Genomic DNA, 26,926 nt, shown 5'->3' on the forward strand with positions numbered 1-26,926 from the left:
TAAATAATAAAAGAAGCTAATGGACCAGCTGAATTTCCCAACTCAAGAACCAAAATGCTTCCGACTCTCAAACTGGGCAGAAGGACACTGAGTTCCCACTGGCCAATACTGTCTAATTCTTTTAAATGATTCAGATGTAAAAGGGAAAATGGCATCTGTCTAATTAACACTGCCTGGTTAAATATAGCTGCTGAGGGACAGCCTCGGGACAGTGTTTACAGAACAGTGTTCCTAGCCCCATGGGCTTCAAGTTCCAGCTGATATCAAGCCTTCTGTCCTTATCAGCTGGAAACAGAGCCGCCCTCAGAAGTGGTGACAGGCCAGCACAGGCAAAGGGAACCGTAAGGAGCAGGGCAAGGCTGTCACTGGATGCATTTCCTGCTCTTGGCATCTAGGGGTTCAGAGGAGACTCCCAGAGGCCACAGAGGATCTTGCTGCAAACATGCACAATCGCCACGTTTGGCCCTCAGTGGCCATCTGAGCCTTGCCCTCTGGCCTGCAGACATCCATTCGGCTGTTCTCTTGCCCACTGCTGAGTCTGCCAGGCAGTGCCATCTGCTCTGCAGCCTGTCCCTGGCAGAAAGGCACAATGACCACATTGTTTCTCTTCCAGCTTCACGTCCGGACATGGAAGCTGTCGCCAAGTTTGATTTCATGGCCTCAGGCGAGGACGAACTAAGTTTTCACACTGGAGATGTCCTGAAGGTAGGAAACGTTGGGCCCCCAGGGTAGCTGTGGACCCCTGAGTCCCTACACAGCAGCTGCCCGCAATTCATGCCTTTGTTTCTGCAGACAATTGATTGATTCATTCATTCATTGATGGATTGATTGATTTGAAGGCAGAAAGAGAGTGAGAGTTAGCAGGCGTTCCAGGACCTCTGGCCCTTATAAATGAACTCCAGATGTATGCACCACTTTGGGCATCTGGCTTTACCTGGGTACTGGGAAACTGAACCCAAGTTGGCAGGTTTAGCAAGAAAGTTCCTTTAATCACTTAGCCATTTCCCCAGCCCATCTTTTACGTGTTTTACTTTCAAATTTTTCTTTAAAATAGTTTCAGGGCTGGGGATGTGGTTCAGTGGTTAGAGTGCCTACCAAGCACACACAGAGCTCTGGGTTTGTTCCTTAGCACCACATTAATCCAGGCATGGGGGGACATGCACATAACCTCAGCACCCAGGAAGTAGAGGGAGGAGGATCAGAAGTTCAAGGTCATCCCCATCTACATAGTGAGTCTGAGGACAGCCTGAGCTACGTGAGATCCTGTCATAAGCAAACAGAACATGGGGCGGGGGGGGGGGGGGATAGTACATACCTGTGATTCTAGCACTTAGGAAATGGAGGCGGGAGGATCAACAGTTCAAAGCTAGCCTTATATGAGACTGTCTCAAAACAAACGAACAGACAAAACAACAAAGGCAGGGGAAAAGGAGAGAAGGAGATACAAAAGTTTTATTTTTAGGACTGTCCCTAGACCACCCATGCATAGACAGGACAGCCACATCCCCAACTAAATACTGCAGTGTTTTCCTCAATACTGAGCCTTGTTCCATGACTCCTGCCTGGAAGCCATGTAGAGGAACACAGGAGGCACATGCAGGATTCCTATCGGGTGTGTTACAAACAGAGGAGCCATCCTTCAGGGACCCTGCTCTGAGCAAAGCCCAGGGCAGTTTCTTTTAAAAGAGCAAGTTTAGGGCTGAAGAGCTAGCTCAGCAGTTAAGGCACTTACCTGCAAAGCCTAAGGACCCAGGTTCTATATCCCAGTGCCCATGCAAGGCCAGATCCACAAGGCAGCACATGTGTGTAGAGCTTGTTTCCAGAGGCTAGAGACCCTGGTGCGCCCATTCTCTCTCTCAAATAAATAAAATATTAAAAAAAAAAAAACAACAAAGAGTTTATTTCTCTTCAAATGGTTCCTTCTGGATATCTGTGTGCTAGATGCCAAGCAGGATGGCAGATACAAAATGGGCATATGTCACCATCATTGTCCTGAGGTGTTCACCAATGACAGGCTATCACCAATGCTCTCAACATGAACGGGAACACATGCTCCACCTTGAAGGATGGGGTTGTAGGCGAGTATAGTAATGTGAATATCAGGAAGCAGCAAGTGCAAGTTGGGCCTTTTGCTAAAAGCTCAGAGAAATGCAAGGCCTGGCTAAATGCTGGTAGTGTTTTTATAAGCTTCAGAGGAAGAGGGTGCAGGTGGAGATAGCTAGGGAGGGGCGGCTGGATTGGATAGGGCTCAACAGAGAGGCCATAGATACCAAACCACTCAGGGGCTCCTTAAAGCTTGTCCGCAGGCTACACTTGAGGTGTAGTAGCCACTTGCGGAGCTGAAGTGGCCTTGGATTTCTCCTACATTTCAGGAACCAATTTATAGACCCCTAAAGTCAGTCTTTGTTTTTAAAAAAGGACTGCAAACCCTTCCGTAGGGCATTTGAGGGTGTGTGTTACCAATCTCCACGGCCTGTACCACTCCCCTTTGCCCCCCAACTGGCCTCAGAGCATCCTGTGAGAGCCTGATCAGCATCTTCAGCTGCCCAGTGGCACCGAGGTTGACCACCGAGAATTATGCGATACACAAGGTTCCTGTTGGGGTGCTTGAGGTAGTCTGTGGAGCACCCGCCAAGTAGCACTAGCTTCCTTTGGAATTTAAACCCCCTCAGGAGGTAACCCTCTAACTGCTTTCAACTCAGAAGGCCTAGTGATATGGTTGGTCTAGTAGCATTCAATGATGAAGCTTCATAAAGCCCACAAGTTCAAAATATTGACCGGGCTGATGGCGGAAAAAGTGTCTCTTGCTTCTTTGGGACCTTACTGAGGTCACCAAGGGACCTGTCATGTGGCGAGTGAGCGGTCAGTCTGTGGACACTGTGGCCATAGTTAGCAGTCTGGAGCATTCTCTGCTCCTCTCGGCCTCTCACCCTCTTCCTCCATCAAGAACTACCTGATACTTGCTTAAGGTTTCCCAGAGGAGCAAAAAAGTATGCACACCTTTCCTTGCTGCGGCCTCCCAGCTCAGCTCATCTCTTGTCTCTGCTTTGGCCAAAAACTGGGCAGAATTGTCCACACCGGGTACCCTCCACCTCCCCTCTTTCCACTCGTTCCACAACCCTCTGAAGGCTTCCCTTCACCCCACAACCTCTTTCCTGTGAACACCATGACTGCAGAGGCACCAGTGGCCATGGAACTGCTGACTGCCCTCTTGGGGATTCTCTGTCCATGCTCAGAGGTGGCCCTCCCTTCCTGAGCTTTGCTTTCTCCCCTCCTTCCTTCCTTCCTCCCTTTTTTTTAGTTTTGTTTTGTTTGAGGTAGGGTCTCACTCTAGCCCAGGCTGACCTGGAATTCACTATGTATCCCCGGGCTGGCCTCGAACTCACAGCCATCCTCTACCCCTGCCTTCCAAGTGCTGGGACTTAAGGCATGTGCCACTGCGCCCGGCTCTCCTGAGCTTCTCTGTGGGTCTTGTTTGTGAGTGCCACTTTACTCTGACTGGAAAGAGCCCTATCCCTGAAGCTCTGCCCTTGGCCTCGTGAGTCTCCTCCTCACTCGGAGCCACCTCACCTCCTTCTCTGGCTCTGTGCTAAAGACCCTTTGGTCTGTTCTTTGCTCCAGTTCCAGAGCTGACCTTTCATTTGAAGGCCAGAAGTAGCTGTCTGTCTGCCGGATGTTGCCTCATGCACTCCAGCCCCTAACGCCAAACTCACCCAACCCCCCCATTCGCCTCACCCCTACTTCCGCTTAAACTATGCCTCTGTCCATGATGTAAGAATCACTAGATGCAAGTCAGCACACTACTTCCTCGCCGAATACTGGTGGTCAGGAGCTAACATCTGCCAAGCCCCTCCTGTTCAGGACCAGAGCCCGGCTCAGGGGGGCTGTGGGCAATATTTCGTCATCTCAGCAAGCCCAGGAGGTAGGGAGAACTTTTCCCTCCACTTTCCAAATGTGAGCCTGAGGCTAAGAGATCAAACCACCCACCCAAGGTCACACAGGTAGACGTGACTGGACGAAGGTCTGCGTGGGGTTTTGTCTGCCTCTGTTACGGCGTATCTGCTCTGACTGTCAGCCTTCACGATGTCCCCACTAGGAAGGAGTGTGATGTGGCAAAATGAAGACAAGTTTTGGAGCCAGATAGATAGGGGTTCAATTCCCAGGCTGCTGTGTGGCTTGAGCCAAATTGCCTGACCCTTCTGTGCATCCATGTCTTCCTCTGTCCATGGAGGGAGAATCGATCCTGTAGAATCCAGAAAAAACAAAAAATTAAAGGCAATGCTCCTGGCAGATGTGAAATAAATGGTCACCATATTGTGAGTACTTCCCTTCCTGCCGTCTCCACCTGTTCAGAATACTGCACAGCCCCTTGGCTGACCTCATTGCCTCCCGTCTCTTCCTCCTTCCGTCATTTCACATACTGGTCCCAGAAGGACTTTTCTAGAAGACAAATCAGATCAGATCATTTCCTTGCTCAAAAGCATTCTGTAGTTCCCATTACCAATTGATTGAAACCAAACCCATCTGGCTCCAGCGCACTGTCTAATCCCATCATCCTCACCCGGAGGCATGCATGCACATGGGCGAATGCATTTGTACTAACACACACACACACACGCACATCTTTGTGAACATGCTGCATCCTGGTCCCACGGCAATATGCACCATCCTATCAGGCCCACTCCTGTACCCCAAGTATCTTCTCCCCCACATATTTAACCATCTATCCAGGGACTCCTCACTCACTCTCCCTCCACCCAGCAACACTGAACCCCCCTCTTTAGCTCTTTCTCACTTTTTCCTACATGCTTACAGTCTTGCCACATGAAGCAGTGATCTATAAGCAAGCTGCACCTTCATGTCCATCTCTCACCACTACCTTTACCCATGGGATCTTAATTTCCCATTTCCGTGTTAGCCACCCCACTCGCCAAAGCTTGGAGGAGGTGAGGGCTGTGTCTGCTTCATGGTATCCAGTGGCAGTGTTTGCTAATGAATGAGTGGTGGGACCGTCCACTGGTGAGCTTTCTAAGAGCAGAGCCACACTCCACTCAGCTTTGTGTGTTCCCAGCATCTGACATAAGTCACGGGCTAAAATAGATGTTCTGTGTATACATCAAATTCTCTATGTGCTTAGTTAGTTAGTTTTTTCAAGGTAGGGTTTTATTCTAGCCCAGGCTGACTGGCAACTCACTCTATACTCTCAGGCTGACCGCAAACTCACAGTGATCCTCTTACCTCTACCTCCTAAGTGCTGGGATTAAAGGCGTGTGTCATCATTCCCAGTTATGTGCTCATGTAGAATTCTAGCAGAAGCCAGGTGTGGTGGTGCATGCCTTTTATCTCAGCGCCTAGAGGCTGAGGCAGGAGGATCACATGAGTTCAAGGCCAACCCGGGCTAGAGTGAAATCCTTTCTCAAAACAAGCAAACATTACAAAACATAGAATTCCATCAGAATCCCACCTTCTCCCTCTTTTCAGATTCTGCCCATGGCAGCTGTTGAGCACCTCTGTCAGAGCTCACAGAATGTCTGAAGAACGGTCGTGGTGCCGTGTCACGGCTTCCCTTGTGCCACTGTAATCTCAGCCCCTCCCATCCAGAAATGGAAACGACCCAGGGTCGCTACAATCGATTCAACACCATCTCTGCATTGTCGCAGATAGTCACTTAGGGTGCTTAGATTTCTTGCTTAGCCTTCAGAAGCTGAAGATGAAACAGAGTTTTCACTAGGAAAGTTCAAAGAAGGCTAGAGGATGGCTCAGTGAATAAAGTGCTTGCCACACAAGCATGAGGACCTGGGCTCAATCCCAAAAGCCCACATTAAAATTTTTTTAATATTTTATTTTATTTATTTATTTTGAGAGAGAAATACACAGACAGGCGGGTAGAGAGAGAGAGAATGGGCACATCAGGGCCTCCAGCCACAGCAAATGAACTCCAGATACATGTGCACCCTTGTGCATCTGGCTTACGTGGGTTCCTTGGGAGTCGAGCCTGCGTCCTTTGGCTTTGCAGTCAAGTGCCTTAACCACTAAGTCATCTCTGCAGTCCTAAAAAATAATTTTTTTAAGCCGGACATGGTGGCACATACTTTCAATCCCAGCACTTGGGAGGCTGAGTTGGGAGGATCACAGTGAGTTCAAGGCCAGTCTGAGACTACACAGTGAATTCCAGGTCAGCCTGGGCTAGAGTGAGATCCTACCTCGGAGGCGGCGGGGGGGGGGGGAGCCAGGTGTGGTGGTGAACGCCTTCAATCCCAGTACTGGAGAGGCAGAGACAGGTGGGTCTCTGGGTCTTGCTGGGCAGCTACTCAAGACTACTTGGCAAGTTCCAGGCCAATGAGAGGACTTGTCTCCAACAATTGAGGAGGGCCTGAGGACTGACACCCAAGGTTGTCCTTTACACCCCTACATGCACACACAAATGCATCTACACACACACAGTATGAAGAAGTATGTAGCTAGCTCCCTAACCAGCCACCTTCTCCAGCTGTTTCAGATGTCTATATCCCTGGCGCCCGGTTGCAAACAGCAGGCACCTACTGGATGCCAATCTGCATGGAATGTTCAACAAGATGGTGGTGGATGTGGAACCCCTGCCACGGTAGTTTGATCTGTGTTCTCCAGCGAGATAACTGTCTGGAGGAAAGGACATTAGGAGTCACTTTTCATGGTCGTGTCACAAACCCCCAAACCTGTAGCTAATCTATACAGGACACAGAGAGCCACTGGGATTTGCCAGCAACTTTGAAAAAAAAAAATGGCTCTTGACCTAGTCCATTTCTATCTGCTTCTGTAAATGTTCAACTCGACCCCATTTGTTCCTACTAAAAAGAATGATATAAAAGCACTGAGTTAAAAAATCCTATATAATTAACTTCCTCAATACTTCAGCTTTTGGCTGTGCCTCTAAGAGCTGTAATTCCATGCAATTTCACTTTTTTTTTTTCTACTGTACTTTTGGTCTTTCTCTTCCCACGTCTAACTTATTCTCAGGCCACATAACCCAGAAAATTATTCTCTCGGGGAACATTTTTTAAAAGGCAAAGCAATTTAAGTGGAGAACTTGGTATGTTTGGCTGAACTCCTTTCTCAGGTTTACATGATGACCCAAAAGATAGGAGGAGCTGAGCTGGTGGAGAGATGAGAACGGGAAGCTAAGGGGTTCTGGGCCCACAACAACAGGAAAAAACTACCTTCCCCCACTCCCAAAACAAAATCTTTGCAGAAAATGTGAATTAAAAAAATAAAAGACTTTACCTTCTATACTCTGTAAAAAAAAAAAAAAAAAACTGTAAATTCACCTCTCTGGAAACAGCCTCCAGCAGCCCAAGCTGCAGGTGGTGAAGACAAGTCTGGCATTGGAGATAATCTTTCAGTTTCTAGAGGAGGTAGTTAGATGAGCACTAGCCATGAATACGAAGATCACAGCTTGTTTCGGTCAGAGAATTAAGCACGAAGCGTGATTCACGCCGTGATAAGCCAATTTCCAAAGGGCGCCTTTCGCCTCGCTGCTGCCGGCCTCCGGGTTTGACATTCGCTACCCTGGCCAAACATGGCGGTCCATGGAAGGAGAAAGAACTGCTGAAGCTGTCAGTTCAGGAGCGGTGGAGGGAAAATGTCCTCCTGCGTCTTAAGTGGATGTAAAGCACCACTGCTGAGTCTCGTCTTCCCTTGACCTAGATTTTGTGCCTCCCCACCCCCAACCCCCGCCCCCAGCACACACATACCCACACACCCTGACCGATACCACCAACAGCCACATCTGATGCTGGAAACTATCAAGTTTTCTGTTCTCAACAATTCTCGAACCCCAATATGGGACACACTCTTATTTCTTCCGAGCAAATGATTACATTCCAAACATCCATGTACAACACTTTGAAGAACTTACAAACCCTGCCAGGTCCTTCAGAACTGGAGTCCTCCCTCCTACAGACATCACATTGGACAGAATTGTAGGTTTTAAAGGCCTGTGCACGGCATTCCAGTGCCAGAGCTCATTTCATCCTCACCTCAACTCGGTGAGATGCTAAAAGGCCATTATTAACTCCACTTTTCTTACCCTTTTTATTTTGTTTTAGAATGTGTGGTGTGTGGGGTTTGTGTGTGTGTCATGTTTGTATATGTGTGGATGCACATATGTATGCATATGTGTGAAGGCAAGAGATCAATGCCAAGTATCTTTGTAAATCACTCTCCGTTTTAGTTTGCTTTATTTTATTTTTTGTTTTATTGAGGTAGTATCTCATTCTAGCCCAGGCTGACCTGAAATTCACTCTGTAGTCCCAGGGTGGCCTCAAATTCACAGTCATCCTCCTACCTCTGCCTCCCCAGTGCTGGGGTCAAGGGCATGGGTCATCATGCCTGGCTTGCATCTTCTTTTTTTAAAAAAATATTTTATTTATTAATTTGCAAGCAGAGAAATACAGACACAGAGAGAGACAGAGACAGACGGAGAGAGAGTATGGGCATGCCAGGGCCTCTAACCAATGCAAATGAATTCCAGATGCATGTGCCACTTTGTGCATCTAGCTTACATAGATACTGGGTGTGGTGGTTTGATTCAGGTGTCCCCCATAAACTCAGGTGTTCTGAATGCTAGGCTCCCAGCTGATGGAGATTTGGGAATTAATGCCTCCTGAAGGGAGTGTATTGTTGGCGGTGGGCTTATGGGTGTTATAGCCAGCTCCCCCTTGCCAGTGTCTAGCACACTCTCCTGTTGCTATTGTCCACCTTATGTTGGCCAGGGGGTGATGTCCACCCTCTGTTCATACCATTGTTTTCCTGTAATCGTTGAGCTTCCCCTTGAGCCTGTAAGCCAAAATAAACCTCTTTTTCCCATAAGCTGCTCTTGGTCGGGTGATTTCTACCAGCAATGCGAACCTGACTATGATAACACTGGGGAATCAAACTCAGGTTGTCAGACTTTGTAGGGAAGCACCTTAACTTCTGAGCCATCTCTCCAGCCTCACCTTATTTTTTTTTAATATTTACTTATTTACTTGTGAGAGAGAAGAAGAGAGAGAGTAAAATGGCACACCAGGGCCTCCTGCCATTGCAAATGAACACCAGACCCATGAGCCACTTTGTGCATCTGGCTTTCCATGGGGACTGGGGAATTGAACCTGGGCTTTACAAGCAAACGCCTTTAACTACTGACCCGTATCTCCAGCCCTCCATCTTATTTTTTTATGGGTGTGTATGAGTGTGCATGTGCCACATAGTGCATGTATGGAGGTCAGAGGACAACCTTGAGGTGTCTGTCTGCTCTTCTTCCACCCTCTTGGAGGCAACGTCTCTTGTGACTGCAAGTAAATGCTGCAGTGAGCTTCTGTTCTCCTGGCCCTGCCTCCTAATGTCATAAGCACATTGAGATCACAGATGCACATGCCGCTTTGCATCTGGCTTCCCATGGGTGCTGGGGAAGGTTGAACTAGGGTCAGCAGACTTTGCCAGAAAGCACCTTTAATTGCTGAGCTTTGTCCCTAAACCCAGTCTAGCTAGCCAGTTTACCCTGGAGATCTGCCTGTCATTGGGTGCTGGGATTACAGGCACACACCACCATGCTTGGGAGTGTGGGCTTCGGAGTTCTGAACTCAGGACCTCATAACTGTGGCAAGCACTTAACCCACTGGGCCATCTCCCCAGCCCTGTCACCACTTTTCAGATGATAACTGACATGCTGAGCACCACAGCCAGTGACAGAGCCACAGCTTCTTATTGCACGCTGGTGGCATTCTTCCCCTTCCTTCCACCTCACCGATAGCATTAGAAATAAGGCACCGTCGTTCCTCCAACACCAGTTCTTTGCCATTATCTTCCCAGCTTCTGATCCAGGAGCAAGCCATGATTTCAACTCCTCCATTCTTTCAGATGACTCTCCGTAGTCCCAGTGGCCAGCGCCCACCTCTCTCTGGAGCCCAATGCACACACAGCCACGGCTCACTGAGCTTTCTTCTGAGCTGAAGAATTCAACTCGATTCTCAAATTCACCCCCTTTCTAATCTGAAGCCTAAGAGTCCTTCCTGCTCCTCCTCCTCCTCCTCCTCCTCCTTTCTATTTCAGTAGACGTCACCACCCACTCAGTCTCCCAAGCTAGAAATCCAGAGTCTTCCCAGAACACCCTGCTACCTCAGCTCCCCCAAATGGTCATGAAATCCTGCCTGCTGTCGCTTCCTTGATCTATGTCCTCGCCTCTTCTGAGCTCAGTCTCCATCATCTCTCACCTTGGGGGGAGGGGCCATACTAATTTTCCTTCAGTGCTGCCCCTGGTTTTACCCCACCCCCAGTTCATCTGACACAGAGTTCTTTCTTTTTTTGTTGTTGTTGTGTATTTTTATTTATTTATTTGAAAATGACAGACAGAGAAAGAGGCAGATAGAGAAAGAGAGAGAGAATGGGCGCGCCAGGGCCTCCAGCCAGTGCAAACAAACTCTAGTTGCATGCGCCCTCTTGTGCATCTGGCTGACGTGGGTCCTGGGGAGTCGAGCCTTTAACCGGGGTCCTTAGGCTTCACAGGCAAGTGCTTAACCTAGCCAAGCCCACAGAGTTCTTTCTTAACTTTAATTTACTGTTGTCTCCTGGCTTAAAATCCTTTTCTGGCTTTCTATGAATCTCAAGCCAGAAAAAAAAAAAAAAATCCAAACTCTTTAACATGGACCACCACGAGGCCCTGTGTGCTCCTGACGTTTATCATAATCTAAACCACAGCCACACCGAGGACATTGGTCTCCCAGAATGCACCACATTGCCTTATATTCCAGATGCCACTGGACTCAGCCTGAGTAGCATCTTGTGTTGTCCATCTTCCCTCCCAGGCAGTGTTCTCTATCTATCCTCTGCTCTCTTTTTTATCCTGGCACCTTGGTCCATGAACACATTCCCAGCTATATGGTACCCTGGAGCTTCTGTCTCTTGCTTTGACACACCCACTTAGAGTAATGCTTCAACTTCAGGTCTCACACTTTAGAAGCATTCTCAGCCGGGCAGGGGGGGGAGGGTAGTGGAAAATACTCTTAACAGTGAATTTCATTTTCTGAAGTCAACAGAAACCAAGTCTGATGAGTAATGTTCGTAACCAAAGCAGGTGACCACATGTGGTTAACAAAGAGGACCCTATAGTGATGACAGGCTTCTCTGGGGTTATTTTTTTTTTAAGTTTTATTTTTATATATTAGAGACAGAGAGAGAAAGAGAAAGAAAGAGAGAGAATGGGCATGCCAGGGCCTCTAGCCACTGCAACCGAATTCTAGAGGCATGTGTACCTGGCTTAAGTAGGACCTGGAGAATTCAGACCTGGGTCCTTAGGCTTCACCGGCAAGCGCCTTCACTACTAAGCCATCTGTCCAGCCCCGAAACTCTCGGTTTTGCTTGTGATCTGGCTCTAACAGCAAGTTTACAAAAGACATCGCAAGCATCTTTGTTTGTTTGTTTGCTTATTTACAAATAGGGTCTTGCTCATAATCCCAGTTAGCCTACTACTTACTATGTAACTCAGGCTGGGCTCAAACTCGCAGTAATCCTCTTAGTTTAGCCTCCCACATGCTGGGATTTTAGGCATAAGCCACCATGTTGGACCTGTCCCCCTAAGTATTTTGAATCCTGAATCAACTATTTGTGAGAATACAAAGTTACTGTTCTCCAAGGTGGTCTTGCCTGGATATGTCGTTATTATTGTTATATTATTATTATTATTATTGACAACTTCCATCATAGACAATAAACCATGATAATTCCCCACACTTTCCCCTTCACAACTCCACTCTCCATCATACCTCTTCCCCCTCATAATCAGTCTCTCTTTTATTTTGATGTCATCATCTTTTCCTCCTATTCTAATGGTCTTGTGTAGGTAGTGCCAGGCACTGTAAGGTCGTGGATATCCAGGCCATTTTGTGTCTGGAAAAGTGTATTGTAAGCAGTCCTACCCTTCCTTTGGCTCTTACATTCTTTATGCCACCTCTTCCACAATGGACCCTGAGCCTTGGAAGGTGTGATAGAGATATTTCAGTGCTGAGCACTCCTTTGTCACCTCTCAGCACCATGGTGCCTTTTGAGTCATCCCAGAGGTCACTGCCATCTGAAAAGAGAAGCTTCTCTAACCAAAAGTAAGAGTAACATTAATATATAGGTATGAACATTAAGAAAGGTGCTTACTGGGCAGATTGGTGAACATAGTATATGCATTTAGCCAAACACCAGCAGACATTACAGTCCTAGGGCTCATGACTTCCCCTGTCATAGGTTTTCAGTATCAAGGATGTACTCCTTCCCATGGAGCAGGCCTCCAGTCCAATTAGAGAGCAATCGTTTCCCTCATAACAAACATGCCACTATTGCACCCATTGGCTCATTTGGCCTGCCTGGCCAAACTTAAGGCTTGCAGTGTCCACTGTTGTTTATCTCTACTGATGACTTTTTTCTCTCCCATGGAACTAACAGCATGCAGTATGACATTTTCCAACTTTCTGTCAGCTGATCTACACAGAAGAGGTTTTCAGCAGGATTTCTCAGTGATCTTGCAGCCCAAAAATGTGGAGTCTTCAGCAGTAGGGTCTTACCATCTATTCCTGGTGGGAAACCAAGGGCCTCAGCAATTCGCCTGGATGTGTTTTAATCTACTTAAAAAAATAAATTTAGGGCACTGGAGAGAGAGCCCAGTGGTTTAGATGCTTGCCTGGACCCAGGTTCTATTCCCTAGTATCCACATCAGCCAGGTGTACAAGGTGGTACATGCATCTGGAGTTCATTTGCAGTGGCTAGAGGGCCTATCCTCTCTCTCTCTCACTCTCTCTCTCATAAATAAACAAATATTTATAAATAAATAAAATTTTAAGTTTCCTTGCTACTTAGAAGAAAAGAAAAACCTTTCTTCCCTCTGCCCAGATGAGGAACAGGACCAAGGAACTTCTCAAGCAAAAGCAAAAGGATTCAGGGCAGTTTGTGAGTGGTGGGTTGGGGGAAGCTAAGCTATGAGGTGGTGACATGAATGAGTGGTACAAGTGAAAGATAACTTAGAGAAGCCAAACTCCAGAAATGAAAGTCACAATGCTCCTTTGTGTTTTTTTTAAGATTTTATTTTTATTTGTTTATTAGAGACAGAAAGAGGGAGAAAGAGAGAGAGAGTGAGAATGGGCATGCCAGAGCCTCGAGCCACTGCAAACGAGCGCCAGACGTATGCGCCATCATGTGCACCTGGCTTATGTGGGACCTGGAGAATCAAATCGGGGTCCTTAGGCTTCACAGGCATGCACTTAGCCACTAAGCCATCTCTCCAGCCCCTCCTTTGTCTTTTTAAATGCTAACGCCCATTTCTGGTTCTTTGGGTTTATTCCTCTCTTTGGCATATAGCCCCTTTTCTCTTACTGTTTGGTGTCCAGCAGTATCCGTGTCCTCTGTTCTTGTCCATACAGATCTTAAGTAACCAGGAAGAATGGCTCAAGGCAGAGCTTGGGAGCCAAGAAGGATATGTGCCTAAGAATTTTATAGACATCCAGTTTCCTGAGTGAGTATTTCTAGCCTGCAGAGATGGGCCTACCCACACACGCTCCCCTTACTTTTTCAGTCTTCACTAAAATTATCCATGCATACCCAAGGAACTGTGAGAAATGGTTGCCTCTGGAGAGCTCCCTCCAGAGCCCCCAGGACCCCGCAGCGAAAGGCCAGGGGTGGGAGGAAGATGTTAGTTGCATCCCACTCCCTTTTGAAGTTTACACCATGGGTATGACTCGCCTATTTTAAGTTTTTTTTTCTTTTAAATAAAATGAGTGTATAAATTAAAATCATCTATAATGAGCACTGTGGCATGATTTCCAAGAATTCCAAAGGGGGCGCTGATGGCCACCCACTTCAGAAGGAAGGCACTTTCTGGTGACCTCCCAACCCTGCCTTCCAACCTAAGAGAGATCCCAAACAGCTCTGCCCCAACTAGGGGTGGGGGTGTTCTGCCCTCCATAAAGCATGGTCACCCCGATCAGAAACAGGAGAAGGAAGGGAAGTTCCATCCAGGAAAAGGAAGTGAAGTGCTGAGATTGTTTGTCTCAAGAATTGACTACAAGGGTAAGATAAAAATCTAATCTTGTCTCAGAGCCAGGGTCAAGCCCCAAGAGCACGGGTCTGTTAGAACACCAAGTGGTATTGATGACTCCAGCAGGGCCACTCTCAGTAGCCCAGGATGGGCCACTAAATCAAAAGAATGACCAGTGACATCACATGCCCCTTGGGGGTCCTCGCCATCATCGGCTAGGAGACCAGTCATGCCAGCCCCTCCCCACCTACCTCTCAGCCCAGGGCCTTGCTCCCGGGTGTATGGGGACGGGGGACGCCACCAGAAGAGGAGCTGCCTGATCTTTTCCCCCGCCATAAGTCTCACCACACCAACGCACCCCTCACCCCCGCAACTGCACTCAGACCCTGACTTCCTGCTGCTGTCCAAGATGCTCATGGCAGTGCTTTTAGTAGAAATTCTCCCCTCTCCACCATCAACTTTCCATCCCTCTGCTGGATCATTCCCATCTGCAAACATCACAGTACCAGCTGCCCTGTCTCTCTCTCAAATAAAAAATAAATAAGTAAAAATATTTTAGAAATTATTTTTTTAAAAGGAAGGCTGGTGAGATGGCTTAGCAGTTAAGGTCTTTGCCTGCAAAGCCAACGGTTTGATTCCCCAGGACCCACATAAGCCAGATGCACAAGGTGGCACATGCATCTGGAGTTCATTTGCAGTGGCTAGGGGCTCTCTCTCTGTTTCTCTCTCTCTCTTTCTCTCTCTCTCCTTCCTTTTCTTCTATCTCTCTCAAATAATAAATAAATAAATATATTTAAAAGAGAAAGAGAGAATGGGTACGCCAGGGCCTCTGGCCACTGCAAACGAACTCCAGATGCATGCACCCCCTTGTGAATCTTGACTTACGTGGGTCCTGGGGAATCGAACTGGGGTACTTAGGCTTCACAGGCAAACACCTTAAACCGCTAAGCCATTTTACCAGCCCTGGGTTTTCTTTTTAAAGGAGAACCCAAAGCACAGGGAATTTCTCAAACGAATTAAAGGAGGGCCTGGGAAGACAGCCCAGCAAGTAGGAGCATTTGCACTTAAGCATGAGGGTGTGAGAAGGTCTGAGACCAGCTGAGCTCGATTTCCCAGCACTCCTGTAAACCGCTGTGTGACAGTGCATGTCTATAACCCCAGTCCTTTGAGAAGTGCAGACAAGCGACTGGGGCTCAATAATCAGCCGGGCTAACCCAAAATTACCCAACAGTTCCAGGTTCAGTGAGAGGAACTAGTTGAGTGTACACCACTGCCAGTCTCACTCACTTCCAAGTATGTGCAGGAGTCCCTGGGCACCAGGAGCTGTCCACCAGCTTGGCCTCGTGCTCCTAGTGCCCAAAGCTGTCCCTTCTGTCCCTGTGCACGGGCTGTCCCTGTGGTTCTTCTCCAGCCGTCGCACAGCTGCAGCAGGGAGCTTCTTCCTCACTGAGTCCTGAGTCTCTCCCACACTGCCCGGTTCTGGTGCAGGGGCAGATTTCCATGATTTAGGTTTCCCAAGCTGGGGAGACTTCTAGAGGGAAAGAACAAAGAGGAGAGTAAGTCCAGAGGGATGCTCCATTGCTTGTTCTCGAAAGCTGCTGAGAACACTGGCTGCGTTTCAGAAGTGCCTGCCCTCCATCCCACAGGTCTCTCTATGCTGGTCAGGGTCCCTGGCCTCCTTTCCTTGAGTCACCTCTTCTTCATATGTCCCTTCCCCCACGAGGCATCCAACGGAGCTCTCTTGTCCTGTCTTCTCTCGGCAGGTGGTTCCATGAAGGTCTTTCGAGACACCAAGCAGAAAACTTACTCGTGAGCAAAGAAGTTGGCTGTTTCATCATCCGGGCCAGCCAGAGCTCCCCAGGGGACTTCTCCGTCTCTGTCAGGTACTGGCCACCCCCAACACTGCCCTGACAGCCCTTAGCCTGTAACTGCTGAATCCAGGAGGTGACGCGTGATAGCTAAGGGGACCAAGAATGATGACATCTCATGTGCAGCGCCACCAGCCATTTCCTACCCAGAACCTAAGTCCATAATCCCTCTGTGCATTGATTTATGTTCAACATGATGCATGTGTTCATCTGCCCTGCCCCCTCTCTAGCCCAGGCGTTTCTGGAAGGGCAGGCCTTGGATCTGCTCTACCTGCATGTTCCGAACAGAGCCCTGCACCCTGTAGACAGACATTAAGGAGGATTTGTGGGAGGAGGGGAGGAGGGAGAAAAGGAGAACTCCCACTTGGCCTTATCTATCTGGAGAGTTAAATCTCCACCTTTTCTGTTTCTGCTGATGGCTGTCTGAAGACAAGCCAGAGGACACAGAAATCCCAAGTCATTGCTTGTTGCAGTCAGGTTCGCATCGTTGGCAGAAATCACCCAACCAAGAGCAGTTTGTGGGGAAAAAAAAGAGGTTTATTTTGGCTTACAGAGGGGAAGCTCCATGATGGCAGGGGAAAACGATGGCATGAGCAGAGGGTTGGACCCAAGCAGTTTGTTGGATTGAAGGATATCATCACTTGGTGCCCTTGATTTTTGTGACCAAGGCCCTGACTTGCTCAGTTAGGAATTATATTCCTTTGTTGGAATGAATTCTACAGAATGCTCAGCCTTGACTTCTGCCAAAGGCTTCCCCTGGTACTGAGGCAAGGCAGCTTTCTGCAAAAATGTAACATGATGTATTCCAAAGCAAACTCATTTGTATCTCTATTAACATCTGTTTTATGTGAAGAGCTCTTTACAGTGCTATCTTAACTCTCGCTAAGCATTTAAAACACTAGACTTTGGAATATGGAGTCCTGAATCGCATTCTTTTCTGTACCCTTTCTTGGGACTTGAGACAACATTCAGCTTGTTCTGTCCTTAGACCCAGACATCCAGCAGCAACCTGTTGTCTATCTTTATGACTGCTGAGGGGTGATGGCTGAATAGTTACAACATATGAGAATATTTCCTCAGCTACGATGAGCCATTAAAACTCTTGGAATGAAGAAAGCCACGATTCGTGGCCAAGACCCAGAGGAAGTCAAGCAGTGACGGTTGTCAGTTACCACTACAAAACAACTGAGCAAGATGTGACTGTAGAACCTTTAGCCCTATAGTTAGGAGCCGAGCCTAGCACAGAGGAAGAGAATGAGGGCGGAGCCTAGCGCAGAGCGTGAGGATGAGGGCGGAGCCTAGCACAGAACATGAGGATGAGGGCAGAGCCTAGCACAGAGCATGAGAATAAGGGCGGAGCCTAGCACAGAGCATGAGAATGAGGGCCAGAATCTCTGGCCCTCCAAACTCATCCTTAAGAAGTCTCCAATAACCTTCAGAGAAATCTCCTAGAACCCTTTAAACTTGACTTTTCTTCTGAAGACCTGGCCACTGGTAGCACTAGTTCCTGTGTATCTGTAGATATCAATATATGTCTGTTTGAAAAAATAGTTTATCTTGGGACTAGAGACATGGCTTAGTGGTTAAGGCATTTGCCTGCAAAGCCTATGGACCTAAATTCAATTCCCTAGTACTCACAGAAGCCAGCTACACAAAGTGACACATGTGTCTTGAGTTCGTTTCCAGTGGCTGAAGACCATTACATGCCCATTCTCTCCCTCCCCCCCCTCAAATAAATAAATAAATAAATCCGTAAAATTAAAGAATAGTTTATCTCCAAGACAGAACGACTTGGCAATACAGTAAAACTAGAGCTGATAGTGAAGGCCTAGTCTCCTCTTTCTTTTTTTTTTTTAAGGCAAACATCTTTAATGTATGACAAAAACACACTATCACACATGGGTCATTAACAAATTTAAGAATTCCTTTACCAGGGAGGTTTCTTTATACAAGTTCATGAATAATTTTTTAAGTTTGCTTGAGGTAGGCTCTTACTCCCACTCAGGCTGACCTGGATCTCACTCTAGTCTCAGGCTGGCCTTGAACTCACAGCAGTCCTACCTCTGTCCCCCAAGTGCTGGGATTAAAGGTGGGCAAGACCATACCCAACTGATGAATATTTATTCATATATAAATTTATAAACACTTATATATATGAATATCTTAAATAAATACTCAGAACCAACTAAGTGCTAGGCCTGTGGGTACCATGAAGCCAGAATCCTTATCCTCTGGAAGTTGATTTTCTAGTTAAGAGTTGAACCAGGAGTGGTGGCTCACACCACTATTCCTAGCACTTGGGAGGCCAAGGTAGGAGGATCACTGTGAGTTCAAGAATAGCCTGCTAGTCTCCTCTTTCTATATGGAGAAAACTCCAATTTCTCCATCCCTAGTTTAAATGTGTCCCACCCCTTGATCCAGACTGGCAACAAGAGGTGCTATCTAAAAGAAATGATCCTACTCACACAGCATGGTAAGCCAAGTTCATGAGCGTGGAATTAGACTTGGAGTTCTTGATTCAACTCTGCCACTCACTCACATTGACCTTGACTGAGCCTTTGTGGCCTCTCTCAGACAAAGAGATAAGGCTAAACCTCTCCAAGGTCTTCTCCCATTATACTCTACAATTCTATATAATGCCTCTCGCCCCCCCCCCTCAAAGTTCAAAGTGCTTCATTACCTTATTTATTATGCAAAACATAAACTAAAATCAGATCAAGAAATCTTCTTTATGTCAAGAAAAAAATTGTAACAAATTCCCTGGAGAGGAGAATATCTTCTTACCAGTCAGTGCTGGCTTATCGACTTAAAGGAGATGGTTCAAAGCTTTTATGATAACAGAAAAATAACAAGGACTTCAAAATCCTCTGTTGCCATCTCTGGCTCAGTACAGAACTCTGATGTTGTCATATTTTAAATCAGCATTGTGAAGATGTCCTGATCACTTAGTCTTTTAAGGCACTTGGAACACTTTTTTTCCTTTTAAATGTCAGCTCCAGAGTCCAAGAAAGACTCCAGCTCATCTGATTACATTCTACTGATTGTCCCTCCCACAAACCTGCTGTCAGAGCTTGTCTGGACCAGACCTCTTGGTCACTAGTGATGGGCAAGTTATCCATTTCTGTATCTCCTACCCTGGGTACAGACAGCTCAGCAGTGTGGACTTTGTCGCCATGCAACATACAACTTTGCTTTCCTTGATCTCTAGGCACGAGGATGATGTTCAGCACTTCAAGGTCATGCGAGACAACAAGGGCAATTACTTCCTATGGACTGAAAAGTTTCCATCCTTAAATAAGCTGGTGGACTACTACAGGACAACTTCCATCTCCAAACAGAAGCAGATCTTCCTGCGAGATAGAACCCAAGAAGATCAGGTATGCTTCATGTCCAGTAGCCCCAGTCCAGGGATTTTAGGTAGCCCACTCAAGTTCCCATGTAAACCACAAAAAAAAAAAAAAAAAAAAAAAAAAACAACAATCATTTGCTGGGCAGATCCTCAGGCATTTTGATCCATAGTCAGAGATCTCAGTTTCGATCCTACCTTAACAAGTGCTAGCTCTGTGGCTTTGGAAAAACTTCTAATCCACAGTTCCCTCATCCACTAGATGGGATGAAAGTGAGCTCTCCCTCATGGGGGTTGTGAAGGTGAGACTATGTAATGTACCCCGAATTCTTTCATCATTCCTAGTCACACTACAAATACACAATAAGTATTAGCTTTTATTGGGGGGGTGTTATACTTCATCATTCATGGGCATTTCAATATCGTACTGTTCATGCCAGTTTGATAGCTGCGTACAGACAGAGCCAGAAGTAACAGTAATGTTAGAGAGCAGCCGAGATCCAGGAACAAAACACTAAGTGGAGAATTGTGATGGCCTTGAGGTGGACTGGGAGGGGGAAAGACTGGGGAGAAAGATGCACCTGGAATTCTTGTTCCTGGAGAACTGCTGTTGTGTAGGGAGATTGTTCATAGAAATACATCAGCTACAATCCTGAATTGATTCCTGACTACCTATGTTTACCTAATCAAATTAAAAACATTTCTGAAGCCAGGTGAAATGGTGTTTACCTATAATCCAGCACTTGAGAAGCAGAAGCAGGAGGATTGTGAATTCAAAGTCAGCCAAGGCTACCATAGCCAGTATCAAGGCAGCCAGGGCAAGCAAGATCCTGTCTCAAAAAAAAAAGGCAAAGAGGGGCTGGAAAGTTGTCTTAGCGGTTAAGGCGTTTGCGTGCAAAGCCAAAGGATCCCAGTTCAACTCTCCAGGACCCACATAAACCAAATGCACAAGGGGGCACATGTATCTGGAGTTCATTTGTGGTGGCTGGAAGCCCTGGCGCACCCATTCTTTCTCTCTCTCGAATAAATAAATAAATAATATTTTTAAAAGACAACAAAACAAAAATTAAAGCTCTGTAAGTATGAGGTTTCTTGTCTTAGAATGGAGAGAAAGATAGTCTGCCTTGATGGATTCTTTGAGGATTTAATATAACATAGTTACAGCACCCTACCACAGAATCCAGTCTATTGTAGAGACAAAAAAAGTGTTCATCAGTCTTCCGTAGGTGAATTCACATCCACATGCCACACACACATAATGTACAAACTACATTTCAAAGAAGCAAGCATGAACCAGGCATGGTGTCACACATCTTTAATCCCAGCACTTGGGAGGCAGAGGTAGGAGGATCGCCATGAGTTTGAGGCCAACCTGAGATCACATAGTAAATTTCAGGTCCGCCTGGGCTAGAGGGAGACCCTACCTCCAAAAACAAAACAAAACAAACAAACAAACAAACAAAGCAAGCATGGCTATAAGAGACAGGCATTACAGGAAGAAGTGCTGACTAGCACAGTTGAAATCTTAAGAATGCTGTCCTTGAACAGGTGGTTTGAAAGGTATTAAGACTTTTGTTTTGTTTTGTTTTTGTTTTTGTTTTTCCAGGTAGGGTCTCGCTCTAGCTCAGGCTGACCTGGAACTTACTCTGTAGTCTCAGGCTGGCCTCAAACTCATGGTGATCCTCCTTCCTCTGCCTCCTTTGTGCTGGGATTAACGCCGTGTGCATTAAGACTCTTAAATTCATGTGTGCTTTGGGAAAGTAAAGAAGGCCCTCCCTTCCAAGCCACGGTCTGAAGCAAAGGAGAAGGTGCTCCCAACAGTGCACACAGAAGTCAGAAAGGAAGACAAAGACTAACCAAGACCTTGTGTATTATTTAAACCAGGAAGTAGACAGAAGTATTCATTTGCTAGGATGTAGGCTCAGCGATAACAGATACTATCAATATAAAATTGCATTAAACTGGATTAAATAAGTTAATATTTGTAAAGTGCCAGCACATACTAAAACCGGAGTTCTGTGTAATTGTTTGTTAAAAAAACAAAACAAAAAGCCTGGAGGGCCAGCCTGGCAAAAGCAATGCTGAACTAGAAATCCCACCTCAAACAACGCAGAAGGCAAAAATATGACACCCATGGTTGTCACACCACATGAGCACTGTGGTGAGCACACACCTGCATTCACACACATGAACACACACACACATAATATTTAGTAACATTAAAGCATTTCTGACTCATAGGTTGTCACAGAATGACGTTGGCCTTTTCCCCTCCCAACATGCCCAGTGCTAGCCTGGTTTCCATGGTGCTACTAGAACATTGTTGTCTGGGTCCCTGTCACCAGGATGCAAATGACAGCTCAAAATGATGCAAAATCAATAGAACAGCTCATCTGGAGGTTAGGATGTCCAGCAGTGTGGTAATATGTGATAAGGAGAGGTGGCATTGTATCTCTAAAATGAAATGTTGACGCTTGGATACACAGAGCAAAACAAACCCGGAATGGACTGACCAGGGACCACAAGGAACACGTTAGTCTATCAGCCAGAGGTCTGAACTCCTAAACCAGAGAAAATCTGAGAACACAAAGGCTACTCTTTTTTCAAAAAAAAAACCCTTTTATTTATTTGAGAGAGAGAGAGAGAGAATGGGTGTGCCAGGGCCTCCATCCACTGCAAACGAACTCCAGACACATGCACCACCATGTGCATCTGGCTTATGTGGGTCCTGAGGAATCAAACCAGGGTCCTTTGGCTTTGCAGGCAAACACCCTAACCTCCAAGCCATCCCTCCAGCCCATTTTAAAAATATATATATACTTTTTATTTATTTGAGGGAGAGAAAGAGAGAATGGGCACGCCAGGGCCTCCAGCCACTACAAATGAACTCCGGACGCATGAGCCCCCTTGTGCATCTGGCTAACGTGGGTCCTGGGTCCTGGAGAATCCAACGGGGATCTTTTGGCTTTGCAGGCAAACGCCTTAACCGCTAAGCCATCTCTCCAGCCCCCACAAAGTCCACTCTTGATCCAAACCTGTTCACTTTACACTGCACTCCTTGGATTCCTCCAGCCATTTCCTCGAGCCTTAGTAAACAGCTTCCAGAAGAGAGGGCAGCACGACACACACAAGGAGAGGATGGCTGGGTGCTATCTCTGATCTTTCCTCCAGGGTCATCGACGCAACAGCCTGGACCAGAGGTCCCAGGGAGGCCCACCTCTCAGTGGAGCCGTGGGAGAAGAAATCCGGCCTTCAATGAGCCGGAAGCTGTCAGATCACCCACCTCCCCGCCCTCCACAGCACCACCAGCCACACCCACAGTCCTCCCCGCAGTTCTCCGCCAGGCCTCAGCACCCTCCGCACCAGCGCTACCCGCAGCATCACCATTTTCACCAGGTACTGGCGGAGAAAAAGGGCTTCCAATAAGCCAGGTCTGGCCTGGCCTTAGTGGGTCTCAGAGTTCGTGAAAGAGAACCTAGTTCCTTCTCAGTGGTAAAAATATAGAAATTGCTCTTGACAAAGAAGCACCCTGCCTGAACACGAGATTCCTCTGTCTTCTTCTTCCTCCCCCTCCCCCACCCTTCCTGCATCTCTCTCTTTCTCTTTCTCTCTCCCTCTCTCCAGGAGTCAGTGAACAATTGATTCATTCTCCTGTCTGCAGAATTCTGACACTATTCCTGTCCCTTCTTGACCCATCTGGCTAAGGATATCTACAAGGAAAAAAAAAAGGATTAACACCCACAATGGAGCCTTTTTTATATATTTATGTACTGCCTATTGCTGGTGGGATTTTAGGCAGCTTACTGAGATGGACAATGCAACTGGATAACATCAGCCCTACATTCCTAAGCAGGCCGCAGAGCCTTTGTGAGCTGCTCGGATCTACCTCTCCAGCCTCACTTCCTGTTATCACCCCCCCCATACACACACACACACACACACACACACACACACACACACCCATGCTGCATTGCCTTTAGTTACTGGAATGCATTTTCTCTTTTTGGCTTTTTAATCAGCTGTTCCTGCTGCCTAAAGGGCTCTTCCATGGACAGTCCTGCTCTTTTTAAGCAGGAGCTCAAACATCATTGCCAGGAAAATTTGGGGGTTCTTCTGTCAAGGTGCCAATATGTGCCAATGCATCAATATGATAGGAGAATTTGGGGAGTATCACTTGGCTTCTTGTCTTATGAATTTAACGACGGAAATCCACACACCAAAGGATAAGGTTCAGAAACATTTTATTGTAGTTTAGAGGTTTAGGAGGGAGAGCTTTAACAGAAGGGGAGCTTAAATGAAGGAAGGAAGACATAGCTCTTGCCCAAGGAGGCAAAAGGGTGTTTGAGAACCTCACCCTGAGACTCAGGTTGGGTTTTTTTTGTTTTTGTTGTTGTTTTGTTTTCGAGGTAGGATCTTGCTCTAGCCCAGGTTGACTTGGAATTCACTGTCATTATGTACTCTCAGGGTGGCCTCGAACTCAAGGCGATCCTCCTACCTCTGCCTCTGCTGGGATTAAAGGTGTGCACCCCAGCACCCTGCATGTTGGGCTTTTTGTTTTTTATGTGAACCCTGTGGAAGGGTACAGGTGTAGCCAATTAGCCTTGACATAAGGTGTCTGGGGTCATTGTTTCTGGAAAAAGACAATCTTCCCAGAAATCTGAATTCTCTAGGAAAACAGCCTTCTTAGAAGGGAATGGAAGGACTCCTAAGGAGTCAGAGGTAAGGAAAGGTCAGACCCTTCTGACATTTCTGACCCATAGTGAAATGAAATGACCTGGATTTTCCTATGTCTCATCACCTTCTCCATGAAGCCTTCCCTGATTGGCTCAGGCAAACTTGGACACTTGAATGTCAGCTCACTTAGCACCTTAATGTTTGCTTTCTCCCTCTAAACAAGTAAATATTTGTTTTTGTTTTTGTTTTAATAGAAAAGGCACATACAAACCAGGTATGGTGGTACACCCCTGTAAATCCCAACACTTGGGGGCTGAGGCAGGAAGACTGGAAACTCAGTGCCAGCTGAGTTATGTAACAAGACCCTATCACAAAATAATAAAAACAAATAACACAAAGTGAATACATGCCTGAGGCATGGGTACACAAGACTTCTCAAATTACTGTTTTTTTTAAATATTTTATTTATTTATTCGAGAGGGGCAGAGAGAAAGAATGGGCATGCCAGGGGCCCTAGACACTGCAAACAAACTCCAGACTTATGCACCACCTTACGCATGTGGATTTACATGGGTACTGGGGAATCAAACCTGGGTCTTTTGGCTTTGCAGGCAAGTGCCTTGACCCACTAAGCCATCTTTCCAGCCCAAGTTACTGGTTTTTGTTTTTTGTTTTTACTTGAATAAATGAAACCCACCATCATCTTTACCTGACTCAAAGGTCCCTTCAGAGTCCCCTCCACTTCTCTCCACCATCCAAGGTTTATGACCACATCAGAAGCATTCCTGGAGAATGGTTTTGTAGACGGCATCCTGGCAAGGCACGGTGGCAGGGGAGAGAAATGAGAGACACTCCTCCCCCGGGATAACACAGCAGTCCTCTGTTGCATCTGTCTCTAGGACCGCCGTGGAGGCAGCCTGGACATAAATGACAGGCACTGTGGCACAGGTAGTGAAATGAATGCCGCCATCATGCAGCGGAGACACACAGACCCTGTTCAGCTGCAAGTGGCAGGGGTAAGTGAGCTGGGAGCGGGGGAGGCCAGGAGTGGATCTAGTCTGGCACTGTTCACAATGCTGCTCTTGGCATGGCTGTAGGGCCCTGCCCCATTCTTGCTTATAGTGCCGGGAGATTGGTAGCCTTTATCCTTAACTCAAATCTCCATTATATTTGGTCTCAGGGCTAGGGTGAAGCTCAGTGGTAAAGTACTTACCTGGTGTATGTGAGGCCCTGGACACTGTTTCCACCACTGCAAAATCAAAACAAGGGCTGGAGAGATGGCTTAGCAGTGAAGGTGCTTTCCTGCGAAGCCTAAGGGCCCAAGGTTCTAGACCTAAGGTTCTATCCTCGGGATCCCATGTTAGCCAGACACACAAAGGTGAGGCAAGCACAAGGCCACACATGCCCACTAGGTGGCGCTAGTGTCCAGCGTTCAATTGCAGTGACTGAGATCCTGGCCCCCAATTTTCTATCTCTCCTCTCTCTGTGTCTGTTTCACTCTCTCTTAAAAAAAAAAAAATCAAAAGAAAAAGAAAAGTCTCTAGCCAAGAATGGTGGCGCACTCCTTTAATCTCAGCACTTAGGAGGCAGAAGTAGGAGGATTGCTGTGAGTTTGAGGCCGGCCTGAGACTACATAGTGAATTCCAGGTCAGTTTGGGCTAGAGGGAGACCCTACCTCGAAAAAAAAAAAAAATTCAAGAATGAAGCTAATGAGTTCTGGTAACTCTACACTCTGGACTGTGCATGCCACCGGGCCTGTTTTTAAAATTGTCACAAGGTCAGCCTTTGGGGAGGGTTGCACTCAGGGGACTCAGTGAAGCTCCAGGAGCTGGTGGCTCCTCTGTGTGACAGTGGCTCTAGAGACCAGCCTGCCAGCTAAGGTCATTGGAATGTCTCTTGCTTTCCCCACAGCGTGTACGCTGGGCCCGGGCACTGTACAATTTTGAGGCCCTGGAGGACGATGAGCTAGGATTCCAGAGTGGAGAAGTGGTGGAGGTCCTGGACAGCTCCAACCCATCGTGGTGGACCGGCCGGCTACACAACAAACTGGGCCTCTTCCCTGCCAACTACGTGGCTCCCATGACACGCTGAGCCAGCCCATCTGAGGGGCCGGGGGCTTTTTGTCTGAAGCTGCCTGCAAGAGAGGGGCCAAGGGGAAAGCAAATCTGGACTTCATGACTACATATACATGTGCAGAGTATACGCGTGTGTGCCCATGTATACATACAACACACACACATTTCATAATAGTAATTTATTGGCAGTTGGCTTGGTTCACTGGTTGGTGTGAGAAGGAACTCAGGTGGAGAATGATTTGTTCTTTGTCTGCTCTTCTCAGTGTGAGAGGTCAGTGGGGGATGGAGGAGGTTGGGAGCAGGGCAGAGAAATGAAGTGGGACTTTTTCCTGTCCTTGAACTCTCCTTGTTTCCTTCCTGGTTTGGGAATTTTCTGAGAGCGAGCAAGCAAGCAGCTAAGCCCAGACCACACCTCAGCGTTAGGCGTGCAGCACAGGCTGGGGCTGGACTTGGCATGTCTTGTGGCTCACATGGCCCCACACACTTGAAGGGCTTGCACGGCAGCCTCCCTCCCCTCCTTCCAGGGGTGAGCACTGCACCCTGAGAACTGAGGTGCAGCATATCTGGGGCCACAGGCACTGAGCAAGTCTGCGCAGGTCACAGAGGGGCGTGGTCAGGAGCGGTAGTTTGGCATGAGAGAGTCCTGCCCGAGCAAGGCCCGCCTCGCAGCTAATGCCTGCCTGGGACATTCACCCTCCTGCAATAGCCATCCCTGGGGAAGAGTGTCTCCAACATGGAGAAGCAGAAACACCATGCAGAGTCAAGTGCTGGGGGACCCAAGGATTTTCCGCTGGCTCCCATGGCTTACTTGGATATAAAGCATGTGGTAGCCCAGATTGTGCCAAGTGCTTGGAGAAGGCCTGGATGAGAACGTGGGATGTTTCATGTCATTGTTTTGTTACCAGGACGTCACTGTGGACCTCTCTGTTGGCTT

At 47.2% G+C, this 26,926-nt stretch overlaps 1 protein-coding gene and 1 non-coding gene across 2 annotated transcripts; one reads left to right on the plus strand and one right to left on the minus strand.

The window, feature by feature from the left end:
- The first annotated feature begins 627 nt into the window (after window positions 1–627).
- Window positions 628–26,308, plus strand: Grap2 (GRB2 related adaptor protein 2). Its single transcript, XM_004650331.3, has 7 exons — window positions 628–705; window positions 13,416–13,507; window positions 15,793–15,912; window positions 19,106–19,274; window positions 22,415–22,639; window positions 24,817–24,933; window positions 25,829–26,308. The coding sequence occupies exons 1-7, from the start codon at window positions 628–630 to the stop codon at window positions 26,006–26,008; spliced, it is 981 nt and encodes a 326-aa protein (XP_004650388.2). The 3' UTR covers window positions 26,009–26,308.
- Window positions 1,570–1,666, minus strand: LOC123461982. The gene has a single exon (XR_006638023.1). It is a non-coding gene; the product is annotated as a small nucleolar RNA SNORA11 (small nucleolar RNA).
- Window positions 26,309–26,926: the final 618 nt, after the last annotated feature.

This window comes from Jaculus jaculus, chromosome 6, assembly GCF_020740685.1.
Source record: "Jaculus jaculus isolate mJacJac1 chromosome 6, mJacJac1.mat.Y.cur, whole genome shotgun sequence".
Taxonomy (NCBI): Eukaryota; Metazoa; Chordata; class Mammalia; order Rodentia; family Dipodidae; genus Jaculus; species Jaculus jaculus.